Source organism: Drosophila arizonae, chromosome 2 (assembly GCF_054131065.1).
Source record: "Drosophila arizonae isolate 15081-1271.41 chromosome 2, UAZ_ARI_1.0, whole genome shotgun sequence".
Taxonomy (NCBI): domain Eukaryota; kingdom Metazoa; phylum Arthropoda; class Insecta; order Diptera; family Drosophilidae; genus Drosophila; species Drosophila arizonae.
The window spans coordinates 13,778,415-13,797,096 of record NC_142922.1 but is presented as its reverse complement, the minus strand read 5'-3'; the positions used below and the strand labels follow the sequence as shown (position 1 = coordinate 13,797,096).

At 37.0% G+C, this 18,682-nt stretch overlaps 4 protein-coding genes and 1 long non-coding RNA gene across 7 annotated transcripts; 3 read left to right on the top strand and 2 right to left on the bottom strand.

Moving 5' to 3' along the window:
* Positions 1-271: 271 nt before the first annotated feature.
* On the top strand, positions 272-1,240 carry LOC108616364 (antigen 5 like allergen Cul n 1-like). The gene is made up of 2 exons (XM_018011512.2): positions 272-432; positions 498-1,240. Exons 1-2 carry the CDS (start codon positions 325-327, stop codon positions 1,170-1,172), a joined length of 783 nt encoding a protein of 260 aa, XP_017867001.1. The 5' UTR covers positions 272-324; the 3' UTR covers positions 1,173-1,240.
* Positions 1,241-1,331: 91 nt separating this feature from the next.
* LOC108616372 (HIG1 domain family member 1A, mitochondrial) lies at positions 1,332-6,693 on the bottom strand. Of its 2 annotated transcripts, none has more exons than XM_089465876.1 (4): positions 6,561-6,693; positions 2,636-2,899; positions 1,890-2,079; positions 1,332-1,822 (listed from the first exon to the last, which is right to left on the bottom strand). In XM_089465876.1, the coding sequence occupies exons 2-4, from the start codon at positions 2,727-2,729 to the stop codon at positions 1,819-1,821; spliced, it is 288 nt and encodes a 95-aa protein (XP_089322002.1). In that variant the 5' UTR covers positions 2,730-2,899; positions 6,561-6,693; the 3' UTR covers positions 1,332-1,818. The 2 variants fall into 2 exon arrangements, with proteins under 2 accessions (XP_089322002.1, XP_017867020.1); XM_018011531.2 differs by having other exon boundaries at positions 1,332-1,721; positions 6,561-6,688.
* Positions 3,237-6,358, top strand: LOC108616331 (dihydrolipoyllysine-residue succinyltransferase component of 2-oxoglutarate dehydrogenase complex, mitochondrial). Its single transcript, XM_018011451.2, has 7 exons — positions 3,237-3,494; positions 3,844-3,959; positions 4,016-4,117; positions 4,205-4,765; positions 4,827-4,971; positions 5,582-5,887; positions 5,952-6,358. Exons 1-7 carry the CDS (start codon positions 3,411-3,413, stop codon positions 6,084-6,086), a joined length of 1,449 nt encoding a protein of 482 aa, XP_017866940.1. The 5' UTR covers positions 3,237-3,410; the 3' UTR covers positions 6,087-6,358.
* Positions 6,694-6,733: 40 nt separating the features above from the next.
* LOC108616342 (dihydrolipoyllysine-residue succinyltransferase component of 2-oxoglutarate dehydrogenase complex, mitochondrial-like) lies at positions 6,734-9,207 on the top strand. The gene is made up of 7 exons (XM_018011463.2): positions 6,734-7,345; positions 7,412-7,527; positions 7,674-7,775; positions 7,834-8,322; positions 8,396-8,540; positions 8,595-8,900; positions 8,956-9,207. Exons 1-7 carry the CDS (start codon positions 7,265-7,267, stop codon positions 9,088-9,090), a joined length of 1,374 nt encoding a protein of 457 aa, XP_017866952.1. The 5' UTR covers positions 6,734-7,264; the 3' UTR covers positions 9,091-9,207.
* Positions 9,208-10,540: 1,333 nt separating this feature from the next.
* On the bottom strand, positions 10,541-17,822 carry LOC108616385 (uncharacterized). Of its 2 annotated transcripts, none has more exons than XR_016269512.1 (3): positions 17,126-17,822; positions 13,121-17,023; positions 10,541-12,866 (listed from the first exon to the last, which is right to left on the bottom strand). It is a non-coding gene; the product is annotated as an uncharacterized LOC108616385 (long non-coding RNA). The 2 variants fall into 2 exon arrangements; XR_001916019.2 differs by having other exon boundaries at positions 15,948-17,023.
* Positions 17,823-18,682: the final 860 nt, after the last annotated feature.

The window sequence follows — 18,682 nt, the reverse complement described above, 5'->3', positions numbered from 1 at the left end:
CTTGAATCGACTTTATACTCTTTAATTTAGTTTGATTTAAGTTAAATAAAATATATAAAGTAGATAGGAAAGCATGTCTCATAACTCATATAAATACTAAATTCTTGATTAATATACATATGTATGTATGCATGTGTGCACCATCATTTGTATATATTGGCGACTCATATATCTAATTAAAAGAATGGAAAGTCTGGAAAACAGATTTTTACGCAGAACCAGGCTGAAATAATATGCCAATAGTTTGAGTAGAGCACTATAAATAGCAAAGAGCCCAAGAAACTAGACATCACATTCATTTTAACAGTTTCAACCAACACAAGCATGAAAGTCTTGGTTCTATTGGTTGCTCTAGCGGGGATCGCCACAGCCGTGGACTATTGCGCCTTGCCTACATGTCTGGACAAGCACATTGCTTGCAACAATAAGGGCGTGAGTGGTGATAGCTGATCCTTACATGACTATGTATATCGATAACCAATTTTAAATCACTGCAGAACTTTAGCGAGGAATGCCCTAAGGATGTCCGTGAGATTAAGCTGGATGGACATCAGAAGCTGATTCTAGCATTGTTCAATGAGTTGCGCAACAAGGTCGCCGGCGGCAAATTTGAGGGTCTACCCAAGGCGGCGCGAATGGCCAAGATGTCCTGGTGCGAGGAGCTCACTCATTTGGCACTACTCAATGTGAAGACTTGCCAGTCCCTGCCAGACAAGTGCCGCAGCACTGAGCGCTTTGCATACGCTGGCCAAAACAATGCCATTTTCAGCTATAGTGGTCCCGAGTCGGAGTACACCGATGCGGAGATCATCAAGGAGCAGATTGAGAATTGGTTCTCCGAGCGCACTCACACCTCTCCTGAGATTCTTGCCAGCTTCCCTGAAGATCTGCCCAACAAGGCGATTGCCAAATTCACCATAGCCGTCGCCGAGAAGAACACCCATGTGGGCTGTGCCGCCGTACGCTTCTCTCGTGACTTTTACAACCACTTCGTGCTCACCTGCAACTTTGCCACCACTAACGTGATTGGACAGCCCGTCTACACACCCGGCGATCGTGCCACAGCCGGTTGCAAGAATCGCTATGGCGCTGCCTTTGACTATCCCAATCTATGCTTCGCTAAGGAGATCTATGACAATGACAAAATTGTTCCTGATATTAAGATAAACTAAGAGTACCATTTACCATAACAATAATCGCATAGCCAATTAAATTGACGACCCCACCACCATTCAGATAACTGTTTCTTTTTTTCTTACACTTGACACCTTTTACTGATCCATCGACGTCAGAATTTTAGACAGCAAGATTTTTCTTTAAATTAAAACATGTTTTTTAACAACTTAATTATTTGCTTTTAATTATATGTATATCATTTAAATAGGAGGTATTTATCGCTCAGACCATTCCGACAATTCGACAGTTTACATGTGTATGTAAATATTTTAGATAGTATTTTTTGTTTGTTTTTATCAAACACGCATTATCACAATCTTACACAGGCATAGAAAACATTTACTATCTTACATTTAAGAATTTGATCTAACAATTTGTCGTCTTGTTTTCTTTTTACAATCTTCGTAAATGTATGGTAATAAATATGTAGTATTAAATTGGTAATAAAACTTTCGTCAAAGCCTCTGGCAATGTTTTGGATGGTGTCTGGGGAAATGTGCGGGCCAATTCAATCAAATGTGTATTAATTATGTAAAGACTTCAAACTAAAATAAAAATGAAATATTTGTTAAATAATGACAAATATATAGAGTTAGCTGAGATAATTCGCGATTCTCGGGGCGCATCTGATAATCCAACAATTCAACTAGATTACAATTACAAAACTACATTTAACATTTAAGTGAATAAGTTAATATAGAATGAAGCATTACTTCTCCTTGGGCTTCTTGTCGAAGAGATACTCCTTGGCCATCTGATAGCCCAGTCCAACGGTCAGGCAACCGACGACTGTGCCCTGCGCGGCCACACGCAGCTGCATGAGGAAGACGCTGGTGCTCATTGTGCCGCGATTCTTGTATTTGTACGCACCAATCAGACCCGCTGCCACGAAGCCAGCAATGCCTACGTAGAAAAAACAACAAACAAAAATTGTATTATAATTGTATTTTGCGAAAAGTGTCATTTGTTGTTGCTAGCTGATAATCACCAGACGGCGGCAGCTGACGCACCAATACAAACGCAATACACGCGCCAAGCGCGACGTCATTGATGTGTTAATACACGACAATACAATTGATGGGCTCACACATACACACACTCACCCACATACATGGGTGTTTCAATATTAACCTTTACAGCATTAAACCGCTTAACTGTCCAGCTACAGCATCAATTTCGCACACATACGCACTTACATTTACATTATTATGATGAAATTCACGTGTTAATGAACGTTATGTCACTGTGTTCCTAGCACGTATGCACATACATTTCAGCGTATTTATCTGTCTAACCGAAAATCGTCGATTCACCGCGAAGGTCAAGGTATGCATGCTCATCCTTGCCCACCCACACATACATATCCGATAGGAAAAGTTTCCGTGACGTCACAGCACAGGAAATGTTTGAGTGGTATGCCAATGCAATATCAAATTGATAGCAGAGTTCTTTGACTTACCGACCAACATAAAGGGAGAATCCTTGGCCTTATTCACAAACTTGTTGGCCTGCGCCACATCTTCTTCGGTTTCAAATATGGATTTCGAACTCATGGTTTTTATGCCTTTTCCTCTTCTTTCGTAAGCCAACAAATTCGCACAATGCTAAAATTTTTGGCAAAGGTTGTCCGCCACTGAATGCAAAAGTGTTACTGAACTTGAACCGAATATTCCCACTTCTTTATTTAGATTTCATTTCACAATATTAATCGATAGCAAATCAGCTGTTTATGGAGCGAAAAAAGAAAACACGAAGCGATTTCGTTAATTTTCAATTAGCGAGATTTGTTATTATTAGTATATATATTTGTGTTGATGGCTAATATTGTGTTATTTTTATTTATTTTTAAATAATTTGTATTTTAAATTGTTTTTCACTTTTACATTATTCATATATAAACATCAACAAAACATGAAAGTTCAGTCTTATATAAATGTATTTTAAACAATCTAATAATTAGCAATATTATAAACCATTCGGAAACTCAAATATGTTGTAGGTGTAATAATTTGACCAACACTAAAGACAGTGTGACCGTAGTATGCAAGAGAAAAATTCCGCGCTCAGCTGAGTGTTTAGCCATGACATAAGAAATGAACATTCGTTAAGAGGGGAGAAACGCTGTTGGATTGCCGTAGCCCCAACACAATTCTTAGTTTTAAAATTTTCGACAAAAAGTGCTCACACAATCCGACGATCGCAGCAGCAGCGGATACATAACGACATCCACATCAATGGCGGGCATTATTTCAATATTAACGAGGCAATTGCCGCGCAACGTGCAAACCGTTGGCCTAAAAGCTGTGCGGAATCATGAAGTAAGCGAAAGGAACAGCCTGAATAATGCACAAGCAATCGAATACAAATTCGACTTAGCATCAAATTAATGAATGGCGTTGAGAGCGGAGGCACGGCCACATATTTTGTGTGTATTTGGATCAGTTGTTGTAGTTGCTGGCGGCCGCTAAAACAGCTCATAATGCGATTATGTAATTGAAAAAATGTTTGCACTGCAATGGGGCGCAATCAGCGTGGCAGTGCCACGCCTCCATAAAATATTCACGTGATGAACGCAATCTTGATAATAAATCAAATTGCACAATATTTGCTTTTCAGCTTCTATATGTATATTATAGTAATGCTCTCTTCCATTGACTACTTTTACAGCTCCAGCTGAGTGCCCGTCAGTATTCCCAGCTGGCTGTGGTTGCTGCATTGCAGCAACAGCAGCAACTGTTGCGTCGGGAAGCGAATCCTACTCTGCGCTGCCAAGATGCGATGCGGTAAGAAATGCGAAGCGATCCACTTAATTGTTTCTATAATCTCTATATATTCGCAGTTCTTTGGGCTGGCAGAGTTTTCACACCACCAGCAGCATGTGGTCAGAGCAGGTAGTGAAAGTGCCGCCGTTCGCCGACTCCATCACCGAAGGTGACATTAAGTATGTTAAACTACAAGCAAGACCATTCTCTTGTCTGCTGATAACTCATATGTCGCTTGATTAAACATGATTCCTTCAATCATTTAGATTTACCGTCAAAGTGGGCGACTCGTTCGGGGCCGATGAAGCTGTCATGGAGATCGAAACGGATAAGACAACTATGCCTGTTCCTGCACCCTTTGCTGGCACCGTGACGGAAATTCTAGTCAAGGACGGTGACACGGTTAAGCCCGGCCAGGAGCTGTTTAAATTGAAGCCCGGCGCAGCTCCTGCTAAGCCAGCTGGAGCACCCGCCCCAGCCAAGGAGGCACCAGCCCCAGCCCCAGCTGCAGCTGCTCCACCTAAGCCAGCGGCACCAGCTGCCGCTCCTGCACCCGCTGCGCCAAAATCAGCTCCACCACCGCCACCACCTCCAGCAGCGCGCCCGCCACCAGCTGCTCCCCGTGCTGCCGCTCCACCACCAGCTGCCGTCAGGCCTGCCGTGGCTCAGGTGAAAGTGCCTCCTGTTGACGGTTCCCGTCAAATCTTGGGTACGAGATCCGAGCAACGCGTCAAGATGAACCGCATGCGTCAAAAGATCGCGGCTCGCTTGAAGGATGCACAGAACACGTGCGCCATGTTGACCACTTTCAATGAAATCGACATGAGGTTAGTTAACGAAGCCCCTAAGTTACTTGTCTTATGTACCTGAATCTCTCCGCCTCGACAGCTATGCTATGGACTTCCGTAAGCAAAATCTTGATGCATTCACCAAGAAGTATGGCATCAAACTTGGTTTCATGTCCATCTTCTCGAAAGCCAGTGCCTATGCGCTGCAAGACCAGCCTGTTGTCAACGCCGTCATCGATGGTCAGGTAAATTTTACTCCTGAATCACTTGTGACGTATATAATTAGAAGCTTATCAGTCGCTAATTTGTTTACTTGTTGGGCTATTTGAAAAGTATCAAACGTGGTGGTATTTGCTTTGCAGCCAATTGTTTTTCGTCACCTTGATAACTATTTAGTAGTTATTTTAATAGATAACTCCGTTTCGTGTGCATTCGAAATCGCCTGAATTTCAGATTATGTCATATAGATGTCTTAAACGTAATTGATTTAAATTTAAAATTAATTTTCTTTAAATTTGTTAAATCTATCTTGAAAATGTTAACCCCTCTTATAAGATATATCAGCATAAAAATGTACACTCCACAGATATAAACAATTTTAGACGATCATTTCCAAGAACCAAATCCGAATTCCAATTTGTTCATATCAGCTAACATTAATAACCAAAAAATTTCTATATATATCGACATTTTTCTATATTCTATATATATGGAACCACTTAAATTAACACATTACATTTGAATACGTTAAGTGTCGAAATTGGTATATGATAGTGATAGTGCCTTAAACCCGTTTCAAATTCAATTATTGCTCTAATTGAAGTTATTAAATACTATATCTTTTCACTTTTGCAGGATATTGTTTACCGTGACTATGTGGATATCTCAGTGGCTGTTGCTACGCCCCGTGGTCTGGTTGTGCCCGTCATTCGTAACGTTGAGAGTATGAACTATGCGGACATTGAGATAGCTTTAGCTGGATTGGCCGATAAAGCCAAACGTGATGCCATCACCGTTGAGGATATGGACGGTGGCACCTTCACCATCAGCAACGGTGGAGTGTTTGGCTCGCTGATGGGCACGCCCATCATCAATCCACCTCAGAGTGCTATACTTGGCATGCATGGCATCTTTGATCGTCCCATTGCTGTCAAGGGCGAGGTGAGTTTTTCCATATGTGATTCAACTTGTATGTATACACTATTAATAATTTTGTATATTGTAGGTCAAGATCAGGCCAATGATGTACGTTGCCCTGACATACGATCACCGAATCATTGATGGACGTGAGGCTGTGTTGTTCCTGCGTAAGGTGAAGGCTGCCGTAGAGAATCCATCTATCATTGTTGCCGGTCTGTAAGGACAGTCTGTGAGGTCCGTTAGCGCTGCGTCCACGTTGTTCTAATGATATTATCGAATCGGTGACTTAAAACTGAAGCACAGCCAAATTCATTGTATAAACAGAAACTTTTAATTTCATGTATTTATTTAAAAATTAACGAGTGTCACAAATTGACTTAAATTTGGGTTTAACTATAGCAAAATACATATATACAAAAAAAAAAAAAAAAAACACACACACACACACATAATAAAAATAATTACGACGTGGATTTGTTCTCAAAACGTGAACCAATTAGATTTATTATTTTGCACATTTCATAATTTAAAGAGCACATGAAAATTAATATCGTAATTAAAAACGATATCGTAATTGATAAACTAAAGAATGTTTTGCTTTTCGATCATTTGCTTGGTTTTCAGAGTGGATATTGTGTAACAGTTCAGGCTTGAAAATATATACTTATACTCGCTTAAGTGGAATAGAACTTACCTTACGCGTAATTCAAAGTTAGAATTAAATTATAAAATACTTTACTCTTTCTTTCGTAAACACTGCTACACTTTAATAAAGTTAGTTTCTTGAGCATTTTGACATTGACATTGTTTACAAAGCTACTAATATCGTAAGCATATCATCTGTCACAATCGAATCTTTAAAATAGAAATATACATATGAATAAATATTAAGAAAAAAAAGCTTTTTTAGAAGTTATCTCTGTGTAGTGTAGAAAAGTGCCATTCCTTTCTACTGAACTTATTTAAAATTAATATCTTGTTAGAAAATATTTCGTTCAAAGACAGTCTTGATCTAAATATAATAGACATAGACTTAATTAATTATTGAAGACTCATCACAATATACAATTCGAAAATTTTGACAAATTTGTGCTAGATATTTAGGCCAGAATTCTAAAAGTAAAGATTTTGAGGCATTAGGAATTTGCTACTGCTACGAATATATACGAATCTTATATATATCTTGTATCTTATATATATTATTCCGCTTTCATATAAACATTCTGCCTCACTTTATATAAAAAAACAATAAATATTATTACGTACAGAGGGAACAAAGCCAATATACTCTTGTCACATCGTGAGAAAGTTTGATTTTCATCTAGGTAGCTTTGCATTAGCCCAAAACATTTGGATTTATTTAGGGATTTTTTTCGCTTGAAGTATACCATCTAGCTAATGATGAGTGCTGTCTCCATTTTAAAAAGATCCTTGCGGCGTAATATATATTTTGTATGTCTACGATCCGGAATATGGAATGTGAGTACAAGTCTGTGTTAAAAGGCGACACAGGAAGCAATTGACCCTTTACAATTTCTGATTTAGCGCCAACTCTTCAATCGTCACTGTAGTCGGATGGCTCTTGGAAAGGCACTTTATCCGCCGGATAAGCTCTTGTGCCTAGAGTCGAATTCTGCTTTGCGATTTCAGGATGGAGGGGGGTAAGGATCCTGTTCGTTTCGTTCAACTGTCTGTCTCTCTGTCTCTTTCTGTCCACCGTCTGTCGCTCGATGGGCTCTAAAACTATGAATTATATATTAAATGCGCTTTTTCCTAGAGTTTTTTTGTTAATGATATTTTATTGCAGCTGCTTGGACTGGAAAGGCTTTCACACCACCAGCATCATGTGGTCGGAGCAGGTGGTTAAGGTGCCACCGTTTCCTGACTCCATTTCCGAAGGTGACATCAAGTAAGTAGCTCGCGCAGTAAGTAGCTCGCACTTTTAGCTGTCATCCTTTGGGTTTCAGGTTCACATGCAAGGTGGGCGATTCGTTTGCTGCCGATGATGCTGTCATGGAGATTGAAACGGACAAGACGACGATGCCGGTGCAGGCGCCCTTTGCTGGCGTCGTGACGGCGATTCTTGTGAAGAGTGGCGATACGGTTAAGTCTGGCCAGGAGGTTTTTAAGATGAAGCCTGGCGCAGCTCCGGCCAAAGCTGCTGCAGCCCCTGCAGCTGCAGCACCAGCCCCAGCACCAGCGCCAGCAGCTCCAGCACCAGCAGCTCCAGCACCAGCAGCTCCAAAGCCTGCACCAGCTCCTGCTCCTGCACCCGCAGCTGCAGCGCCAAAGCCTGCTCCAGCACCGCCCGCCGGAGGAGGTCCGCCCCCCATAACGGGCACACGAACCGAAACAAAAGTCAAGATGAGCCGTATGCGCTTAAAAATTGCGGCTCGCTTAAAGGACGCACAGAACACCTGCGCCATGTTAACCACTTTCAATGAGATCGACATGAGGTTGGTGCACGCCAGCCCATCAATTCACATTAATATATAATTTATTATATATTATATAAACTTTTCCCATCAGCTTTGTAATGCAATTTCGCAAGGAGAACCTGGACGCATTTATGAAAAAGAATGGAGTCAAGCTCGGCTTTATGTCCATATTTTCAAAAGCTACTTCTAACGCATTGCAAGATCAGCCCGTGGTTAATGCAGTCATCGCTGATAAGGTAATTTTAGCTGAGGCTATAATCGTATAATACTATTTCGAATTCTTTCCATAGGAAATAATTTATCGTGACTATGTGGATATCTCTGTGGCTGTTGCCTCGCCCCGCGGCCTGGTGGTGCCCGTCATCCGCGGCGTCGAGAGCATGAAGTACGCAGATATAGAGAAAACTCTGGGTGCCTTGGCGGACAAGGCGAAGCGCGATGCCATCACCATAGAGGATATGGACGGTGGCACATTCACCATCAGCAACGGCGGCGTGTTTGGCTCGCTGATGGGCACGCCCATCATAAATCCGCCCCAGAGTGCTATACTTGGCATGCATGGCATCGTGGAACGGCCCATCGCTGTCAAGGGAGAGGTGAGCTGAATACAATTAGTAAAATATAATTGTAACTAACTCTTGAATATTACAGGTCAAGATCAGACCAATGATGTACGTGGCCCTCACATACGATCACCGAATCATCGATGGACGCGAGGCTGTGCTGTTCCTTCGGAAGATCAAGTCCTTCGTTGAGACGCCTGCTGAGCTAGCAACGGGTTTGTAGGATATCTTTCTATTTGATCTGTGATTCACGTTGTTCAGTTGATGTTATCAAAATGGACGTCTATGTCGAAGCTAAGCCAAATTTTTTGTACTAATTAAACTATAAAGGACAATTTAATTTTCTAATATTTTAGCTAATTGATACCAGATTATATGCATGCATGTTAGGATTGAGAGAATCACAACATATTTTATATCACTGTTATTATTAACTATGTTTATATTTATGAAATTTGTTCATGGTATAAGGACATGTAAGTGAAGTATGGGCAGTACACGACTAGGAAATACTAGGGAATATCTGCAGATTTTCATCATGAACCGTTTTAAGAACTTGTGTCTCTAATTTATATGGATCTGAAAATTAAATTTTGCTTACTCAGAATGTTCGATATATGCTAAACATTTTGGGATTGTTAATGTGAGTTAAAATTGTTATTGATATTTTGAGCTGAGTTTATATCATCCATATAGGTATTAGGTATAGACGGATAGGAGAAAGATAGAGCTAGATATTACTATTGATTCTGATGATAAATGAATGAAATTTGTGTTTGGGCCTTCTATGGTCTCTTTTTTTGGAGTCAATAAGCTTACTATATAAATTTAAAATAAATTTTCATATTTCTAAAATCATACATATTGGTGTACATATTATTTTCATCATGAGTGTATACGCATTCCTGAAATATTTAATAAAGCTGAAAAATTGAATAAAAAGCATTTGTTTTTTCTTTTTTTTGTTATTTGAGCAAATTGGCTTGTACAATTTTATTGATTACTTTTGTTTGCTTTAGTTTAAATATCAACTATTTTTAATGTTTACAAAATGGTTTTGGTCTTAAATCTGGTTTTGTATAAAAAAAGAATTTAAGTAAAATTATTTGATTTCAAATTAAATTGACATTTGTTTTTAACTAAATGAGAAAAATATGATTTTGTTTTAGATCCATCAAAGAGATTGAATAACACAGTTTTTTGTTTTTTACTTGTAGTTTTAGGTTTAGTCACTATACTTAAGTAGGAATGCTAACCGAAAGAACTGAGAACATTTGACCTATTTGTATGTAAAATGATGGGGAGAAATTAAGTCGAAAATCATATAAAATCTTTTCTAATTAATATATCGTTTACAAATATGTTCATATGTATATAAAAAATGCGACAATCGTTTCGTCTAAAACATTTTCCACAAGACTGTGCAAAATTAGAAGAGTTAACATTTTAGACAAAACGATTGGCATTATCTACATTTTATACCCATTCATGTTTGGGTTTCCTTTTTTTTTCATTTGCTGAAATTGTGAATTTTTCCTTGTTTTTTTGTTTAGCTTAACTAAGGGGATACAGAGTGTAGTTACATAATTAAATTTACTGTAGCCGTACGCGTGTATTTCTACTAGAGACTTATGAAAGAGTTCTTAATAGTATTTGCTTCTGCTTAGCTTGCATTTTTGGTTTTTTTACGTATTTGAATTTTGGGTAACTTTCTATAGACATTTCTATATAATCTGGCCCTGGTTGTTGGGTCTTGCACTTGTCTTCCCGCAAGTACAACACTCTTAAGTCTAAGCAATTACACTAGGTATCCCCAACCTTGTGACCGAAATACTTTGTAATATCTTTGATTTGAATCATTTTTGTTTTGTATCTTTTGCTATTAGGATTTTTTTTTTCTTTTTTTCTATCTCTTTGTATAGATCTTGGGATCCCTGTTTTTGGGTTTTCTTTTCATTTTTTTTTTTTTTGCTTCTAAATGGATTTTTCAATAGAAATATTGTACAAGATTCCATTTGCTGCGATTTGTTTGTTTTGGCTTCTTCTCTTGATGATTTTGCAGATTTCCAAAATGCATAAAACGTTTCAGTTTGTTAGTCATTGTTTTCTAAATGGTTGGTTCTTCAAGTTTTGTTATGTGTAAATAAGATATGTAACTTAATTTTCAGTCAAGCCGTCAAATGGTATGGAAAAACGGTATGGTCTGCCTTAGATTTGGTTACATTTGCATAGATGCTTTCGCTTTTTGCTACTTTTTGCTGCTTTTTGCTACTTTTTGTTGCTTTTTTGGGTTTTTTGGGCTACAATGTTGTCGTTGTACAAGTCGGAAATGTGTAATTTCATAAAGAAAGATGGTTTTTTGCTCATGTTGCTGTTGCTGTTGTTGTAGCTGTTGCTGTTGTTGCTGATGCCAAGTCTCTAGATGATGGTTGCTGTTGTTGTTGGTATTGTTGTTGTTAGTCTGTTGCTTATGCTGCCGCTTGGCCAGGCAACTTTCGCAATGAATTTCTAAATCAAAAATTTGTCTGTCTGGTGGTCGTTGGGAGTTTTTGACTTGATTGAAGTTTAGAGTTAGAGCGCATATGAGCTACCTACCCACGATTCAGCCATATTTTATTTATTGATAGCAATTATGCTACGACCTCTCCTCTATTGCCAGTAGTTTATATAAATTTACAGTTTTGTTTGATGTGCTTTCAACTGCATGCATTGGGGGACTGAGTATGTTGTTGTTGCTGTTGTTGCTGCTGTTGCTGCTGTTCGAACTTTCTTTGCCAAAGAAAACTAAACTAACCACATTGTTTAAAGGGTGTAGTGGGTGCTGATTTGCCTGATATATGTCTTTCGTGTGCTTAAAGTTCGGGCTGCTGGTTCTGTGTTTCTGTTTTCATTTGTCGCTTTTGATTTTGATTTAGATTTTGATTTCGATTTGGATTTGGAATTTGAATTGGATTTTGGTGAACTCTGTATGTTTTTTGTCTTCGCTGCTGTCAGGCGCAAATAATGCGTCCCGAGGACTTCTTAGAATCGCTTTCAAATGTTTACAATTTTGAGCTATCCAAAACTATCGTTGGCTTTGTGGCTTGTGCGTGTGTGTTTCTGTCTCTGCCTCTGCGTGTGTTGTGTGTGTGCGTGCGTGTGTGTGTGTGTGTGTGAGTCTGCTTGAGGGATTTTGGCATATGAATCTGGCTACTGAATTTATTTTCAATTTCAACCCCTTCTATGCGAAAGTTTTTACAATAATCGTTGTTGTTTTTGGTTCGGAATTGTTTTGTTCGCGTTGATTTATCTGCCTTGTCCTATTTCTCTGGCGAATGAGTAGGCCGCCATTTGTAAGATTTTTGCCAGAAAGTTTGCCAGGACAGTTGCTTGCTCCTTGTAGTCTTGTTTTTTTTTTTTGTTTCTTTTTGCGTTCCTCTTGTTTTTGGTATATTATGATAATGATGCTGATGATTATGATGGTGATGTTTTTTCTTGTTGTTCTTGACTTTTTGTCGCATTAAAACTTCCGTTCGTGCTTGTAATTTATAATGCTGCTTTTTGGGAATTTCGTTGCAATTTGTCATCTTAATGTGTAATAATAATAATTATGCGCCAAAGGGCATCCGAATGCTGCGACTTTTCAGTTAATTTGTCTTTTGCTCTTTAGAATTGAATACAATTTTTTTGTGGTCTTTGGCGGAACTGCTCAGAGTGTTTCGAAAGCTAAGAATTTACTTGAGTTTCTTCTTTTTGTTTAGATTTTCATTTATTTTTTTTTTTGGGTTTTGTATTGTGTCAGAATTCTGATTGATTTTTGGTTTTTGATTTCGGATTTCGCATTGATTTTGCACAGATTTTGATCACTTGAAATTGAGTTGTTTTAGGTACTAGAATTTTTAGATATTGATTTTGAATTTTGATTGCCGGTTAGTGTTAGAATTTTGTGGATTTTGTAAATTGTTGCTTGCCAGAGTAGCCGAAAGTGGAAATTTAGAATTTCTTTGGATAATTTGAGCTCTAAAATTAAATAATTTTGATAGTAATTTGTTAAAAGAAATCTCTAAAAAAATAAATAGTTTTTGTATATATCACAATATTCAAGAAATAAAATTTTAAATAATTTTCATGAAGCTATTTGTTTTGATTTTGGGGGTTTGAAAAGATAAAAATTTGTCATAGATATTTTTTGCTTTTAAATAATTCGATTTGATAAGTGCTTAAATGAGTTTGTTTTGTTTTGATTGTATTGAATTTGTGAATTTAAAATTTACATTTAATTTTAATCTTCTTTTCAAATTAAACTTGGATTTAGATTTTCGGGTATATTAGTTTTTTGAAATTTAAAGGTTTTAATTTATTTTTGTTTATATATTTGTCAAAGTTAAAAATTTTTTTTTAGGTAAGTAATTTTAGTATGATTTTCTCTTATATTTTGTCAGTCAAAGAACGATATATTTAAATATGTAGAATTGTAAGCAGAAAATGTAATATTAATATGTTCCGAATTATTAGCTATTTTTGTCAAATTTTAATTAATAGAAAGATATTCACATTTTTAATTTTTAAAAATTGTTGCTTGATAAAAGCTTAAAAAAGTCTAAAGCAATTGAAAAATTTTTCATGCTTAATTTTAAAATAGTAAAATGGTGTCTAGATTGATTTTTAAATTTCGAAGTTAAAGAATATAAGGAAAGTATGATTCACAAACAGAAAATATACAAAAATTTAAAATTTTTAAATATAAAATTATTTGCTTTGGCTTTGTTATAAGAATAACTAATAACATATAAATTTACTAAAAATTTTACAGAATATTAATGATTTTCTTATTTCTTTCATTTTTGTTGATGTAAATTTTGTTCTAGATATGGAGCTCTGATATTATTTCGTTGAGATGTTTTTTAGATATGGAATTTGTAAAATAATTTGTCGAAGCTTTGAGAATATTATAACTGAAAGTTTGTTCGAGATAATAATCATCGGAAAGAATTTTTAGGTCAGTCTTAAATATTTCGAAAATATAATAATTGTTCAAAAAGTTTTTAAATAGCTAAAGATATAGACTGTTAGATACTCTGTTAATTGTTTGTTTGTGATCCAAATAAGCTTTTGGAGAGGAGTAATTTATTATATAAATTATTGAGAGAGGCGTTTTTTGTAGTTTAGTAAAAGCCCAAGAATGGAATTATGTTTTTTTTTAGTGTCAAAGTAAAAGCTCAAGAATGCCTTTTTGTTTTCGTTAGCGTCAATGGCTTGGATATTTTCGATATTTAGATATCAAGTGAGCGCTTCTAAACAAGTTTTTTTATAAAATCATTTTTCTTTTAATTTGATCAATTTAAAGTTGTTTTGTTATAATTTTTATGAATATTAGAAATTTCTCAGCAAGAATAAATTAATTTGTTGTTTTTTATATAAACAATTTTTGGATTTCAAGTTTTTTGGATTGCTTTCAAGTTAATTGTGCTAAACATTAATTTAAGTATTAAATTGAAAATCAATTTTGTATGTTATTATTACAAATAAAAAATTTTTATATTTGTTTTACTTTGAGTTCTGGATTTTGTTCGTATATATTTTTGGATATTGATTTTGAACGAATGTATTTGGAAATATGAAGACATTAATTATCTTCCAATAAAGATTTGAGTATTTAAGAAAGTTAATTCTAATTGTTTTCTATTTCTTGTAAATATTATAGTAATTTAGATTTGTATTTGGGATATTTTTGTTATTGGCTTTGAATGGATAAAATAAAAAATAACATTTTTTTTGCCTAACTAATTCTTAGCAATTTTTATGTGTTTTTTTTAAATATCCTCTAAATATCAGTCTTATTTTTTGTTTTTGGTTGGAAATGAAGGCTTTTCCTTATGAAATGTATAAGGCAATGAAATGAGAATCATTAAATTGGTTCGAGTTTGGATTTTGAGTTGTAAATAGATTAGATTCATTTTCTAATTGAATAAATATGAATTCGATTGATTTGAGAATTTGTCATTTTGTTAGCGTTTTGTGAGTTTTGATTTCGAATTTCGTCAATATTTGCCGCTTCACCCATAAACATAAATAAAAATTCCTAATTAATAAAAATAAATTCGGTTTTAAGGGGTATTTCTTTCGGTTTGTGTTTAGTTACCAACGACCAGCAGACGATTTGTTTTTTAGTTCTCAAGTGTTTGAAAGATATTGGCAACGATTTTATGCTACCTACGAGTATGTACCATTTTTGGTTCGTGTTTAAGTTTTTTTTTCGTGAACATTTTTGCGCATTAAATATTTTTTTTTTACTTTCAAAAAATTCGAATTAAAAATTACTGCAACGCCTTTGCCATCTCTAGTTTCTTGAAAATGCGAAAAAAATATTAAAAGCGTCAAAAATGTTTAGAATTAAAAATTTTCTGATACTTTTCGCTATCAAAATGTGTTTTGGGGTCGGGCTATTTCTTTTCTTCTTGGGTATCGTAGAAGCAGCTTCCTTTGCAGCCATTTTATTACCAAAGTGGTGTGGGTATATGTGGTGCGTGTGCGTGTGTGTGCGTGTAGGTGTTTTGTGTGCATGGGTGTGTGTGAGCGTGAGCCCCTGTATAGGTATATGTTCGAAAGTATGTGTGTGTGTTGTGTGTGTGTAAGTTCAGTGCCAAATTGGTGGTTGGTTTATGCCTGAAGCTCTTGATGTGCGAAACTTGATTTTCGTAGAGGTTTTAATAACTTGGTTTGTGAAAACTTAAGATTCATAAGGACGAAACGCTAATTTGAAATTTGGAACATTATTCGATTTGCGTTTTGATACACAAAATGAAAAACTATTGCATTGTGTGTGTGGATTTTGGAGGTTAACAGGGGCCCGGGTTCGGGTTGGAAATGAAGGCTTCTGCGATGCCGTGGAAGAAGAGTTCAATTTTTTGTTTCGTTTTTCTTTCTAAGGTTGTTTTTTTTTTTTTTTTTTTGTTCGCAGTACTATAGTAGGACTAGGATTTGGATACGATTTTGAGTTAACGTGTTTGGCTGTTAATGGAAAATCGCTGCTGTACATTATTAAATAAATTTTTTTTTTGCTTTTGCTTTTGTTTTGTTGTGTTCGCAGCACAAGCTCACCTTTTAGCTGTTTTTTCTTGTTTTGCGTATTAATTTGGTAAAATATTTCTTTTGAGATATTTAATTTCGATTTGTTTTTGTTGGCTAACGCTGTGCAGCGGCCTTTGAAATCGAAAGGTTTTAAAAGTGCAACTGAAAAACGTTAAGCTAAAACGTAAGGTCAAAACATACTTGCGAAATGTTGTTTTCGTTGTGCGCTTTTTGGGCTGCCAAAGATGCTCTCTCGTGCTGCGCTCGCTGCTCTCGCTCTTGCTCTCTCCATTTCTCTTGCTTAGGCTGTAGCTCTCTCTGTGTATGCGTGTGTGTGAGTGAGTGTGTGTGTGATGTTGTGCTTGTGTTTGTGTTGAATTCGCCGCAGAAACTTAGATTGCTTGTTGGGGTGGTATGCGTGTGTGTGTGTGTTTGTGTTTGTGTTTGATTCCTTCCTGTCGAGGGGTTGCTGCTGGGGCAGCCGCCCCTGCTTAGATATTCAGCCAAATATCTATGGCGGGGCGACTGTGTCCCCGTTAAGCTGCTGCCTTAGATAAATGACGACGTTGCCGTCGCTGCTGCTGCTGCTGCCGCTGCTCCTGCTCCTGCTCCTGCTGCCTGCTACTTTCGCCGTCAAATGTTCGATCTTACGCTTTGTCATCGTCTTCATCATCATCGTCATCAGCGTAGCAGGCGCCGTCGCAACATTTGTGCCGTTATATGCGAATGTCGATTTTGTTGTTGCTAACTTGAATTTGGGTTTCCTTCCTTGTAGTTTTTGTCGGAATTCTGTAGGATTTGGTGGCCGGGTCTGTTGTTTGGGGCACAATGCTTCGGTTTGGGGCTGCTGGCAGTTGCATTGCAGTCTCTTAAGGCGTTTCGATTTGGATTGGTTCTCTTGATGAGATGGCTTTTTGTTGCTGTTAATGAATTTGTTGATTTGTCGTTTGTCGTTGCAGTAGAGAAATATGAGCAATAAACATTTTAGAATTTCTTTGAGTTTCATAACAATTTTCTCGGAGTCAATTGGAATTTGTTGCTGTAGCTGTTTGATCCATGCTAGCTTCAATCGAAGGCGTCTAGCTGTCTGCTCAACTGTGGGGGTCCTATATACACATATATGGTTAAAATTTCACGTTAATAAAACATATATTTGTTTCTGTTAGCTGCACTATAAGAGCACTTTACTCTAATATTGCTGAACTTACCTGTAAAATATAAAAAATAATATTATTATCTATTCACTATTTCCTTTTTCGTCCTCTTTTTGGGTTATCTTTGAAAACTTTCCAATTGTTGTCGAGTTGTGTGCACTTCTCAATTTCTTTTGAAATTTTGTTATATTTATTTTTGTTCGTTTAATATAGTTTTTTTTTAGTATTTGTATAGAGTTTTGTAGTGTCTGTTATGGAATTTGGTTCTTTGTGCATTAAACATTTATTATTTTTGATTCCGTTTTTAGGCCATATCGCAAAACTATATTAAGATTGGAGCTTCTGGTTTACTTTTGCAAACTGTTTTTATACGTTTTTCTTAATATTTTTGTTGTAGTATTTTTAGTTTGTAAATAAGAGTTAATCTGACTTTCGGTGCTGTTATATTTGGTATTTGGGTTTTTCGTTTTGGGTTTTTGGTTTAACTTGTGTGATTTGTTGAAATTTTTGTAGTTTTTTTTTGAATTTGTGGTTTTCGGAACGGTTGAAAGTAAACTTGAAAGATTTTTTTTGTAATGCCGCGTGCAACAGCCTCCTTAGCGCTTTTAGGGCATTGCGCTGGAGGATGGAGGATCTGTTGCTGATCCACAAAGTCCTCGGTGGTTTCCTGCTGCTGCTCCTGGCTGCTGCTGCTTTTGCTGCTGTTGATCCTCAGCGTTTGAAGATTGAAATGAAACTGATTGATTCTGCGCAGCAGCCGTGGCTTATATACCCAGCCAGATTCGCTCGCCAGCCGGGGATGACGATCTGGCTCCGGAGGCTGCAAAGCTTTGTGCATTGTCTGGCCGGATATGGACAATAGGCGCGGCTGGGCAACAATGCATTCAATGAAACCCGTTTGGCAAGTTTATTATAGAAAAACCGTTGCTCGGATGTTTGATAAAAAGTGCGTTTTCTATTCATGGTGGTGGGTCTGCAGATCAGGCAGCATACGGCATACAGCATACAGCATCATCCAGATGAAGTTCAGGATCATAGCACACCTGGCTTCCATCTGAAAGCTGCAACGGCTGCTGGACCATGAAAACCAGTTTCCCCGCTCTGCTGTCCAACGGGTGCGTTCAACATCCTTGAATATCCTTGACCATTTGATCTGTGCTTGTCTGGTTGCTGTGATGGGAAAAAACTCAGATTTTTGCCCAATTTTGATTGTTGCCTGAAATTCAGGCAAATTTCGCTGATAATCATCGGAATCGGCTCATTTCGAAACAAGTTTTGAGGTTTCATACAATAATTTGTCGCTCCGAAATTTATGGCCTGCACAGGTCCAACGCAGGGCAGCCAACCCAGTTTCGATGGCAATTTCCAATGCAAGTACAATCCCCATAAACTCTGGTACTTCATCTTACTTTTGGGTCAGGCAACCTTTTCTTGGTAGCCAAACGTTCGTTTGTCCGGTCACTGAGTTTTTTGTACTTTTTCTTTTATTTTTTTTTTCAAGGTTCACTTTCAGTTTTCATTTTGTCGGGCAGATCAACAAGTTAAGGGTTGCCTTCGCTGGGATTTTTTTCTCTTGTTGCTTCGCAGTTGTATTAACCTCTGTTTGGCCCG

Coding starts and splice junctions, on each gene's coding strand:
- LOC108616372 (XM_018011531.2), bottom strand. CDS start 2,729: ATGAGTTCGAAATCCATATTTGAAACCGAAGAAGATGTGGCGCAGGCC. Junction 2,080..2,635: donor TTCTCCCTTTATGTTGGTCG/GTAAGTCAAAGA, acceptor TTTTCTACGTAG/GCATTGCTGGCTTCGTGGCA. Junction 1,722..1,889: donor GACAAGAAGCCCAAGGAGAA/GTAATGCTTCAT, acceptor TTTTTATTTTAG/TTTGAAGTCTTTACATAATT.
- LOC108616331 (XM_018011451.2), top strand. CDS start 3,411: ATGGCGGGCATTATTTCAATATTAACGAGGCAATTGCCGCGCAACGTG. Junction 4,118..4,204: donor ATCACCGAAGGTGACATTAA/GTATGTTAAACT, acceptor TCAATCATTTAG/ATTTACCGTCAAAGTGGGCG. Junction 5,888..5,951: donor CCATTGCTGTCAAGGGCGAG/GTGAGTTTTTCC, acceptor TGTATATTGTAG/GTCAAGATCAGGCCAATGAT.
- LOC108616364 (XM_018011512.2), top strand. CDS start 325: ATGAAAGTCTTGGTTCTATTGGTTGCTCTAGCGGGGATCGCCACAGCC. Junction 433..497: donor TTGCTTGCAACAATAAGGGC/GTGAGTGGTGAT, acceptor AAATCACTGCAG/AACTTTAGCGAGGAATGCCC.
- LOC108616342 (XM_018011463.2), top strand. CDS start 7,265: ATGATGAGTGCTGTCTCCATTTTAAAAAGATCCTTGCGGCGTAATATA. Junction 7,776..7,833: donor ATTTCCGAAGGTGACATCAA/GTAAGTAGCTCG, acceptor TTTGGGTTTCAG/GTTCACATGCAAGGTGGGCG. Junction 8,541..8,594: donor ATGCAGTCATCGCTGATAAG/GTAATTTTAGCT, acceptor TTCTTTCCATAG/GAAATAATTTATCGTGACTA.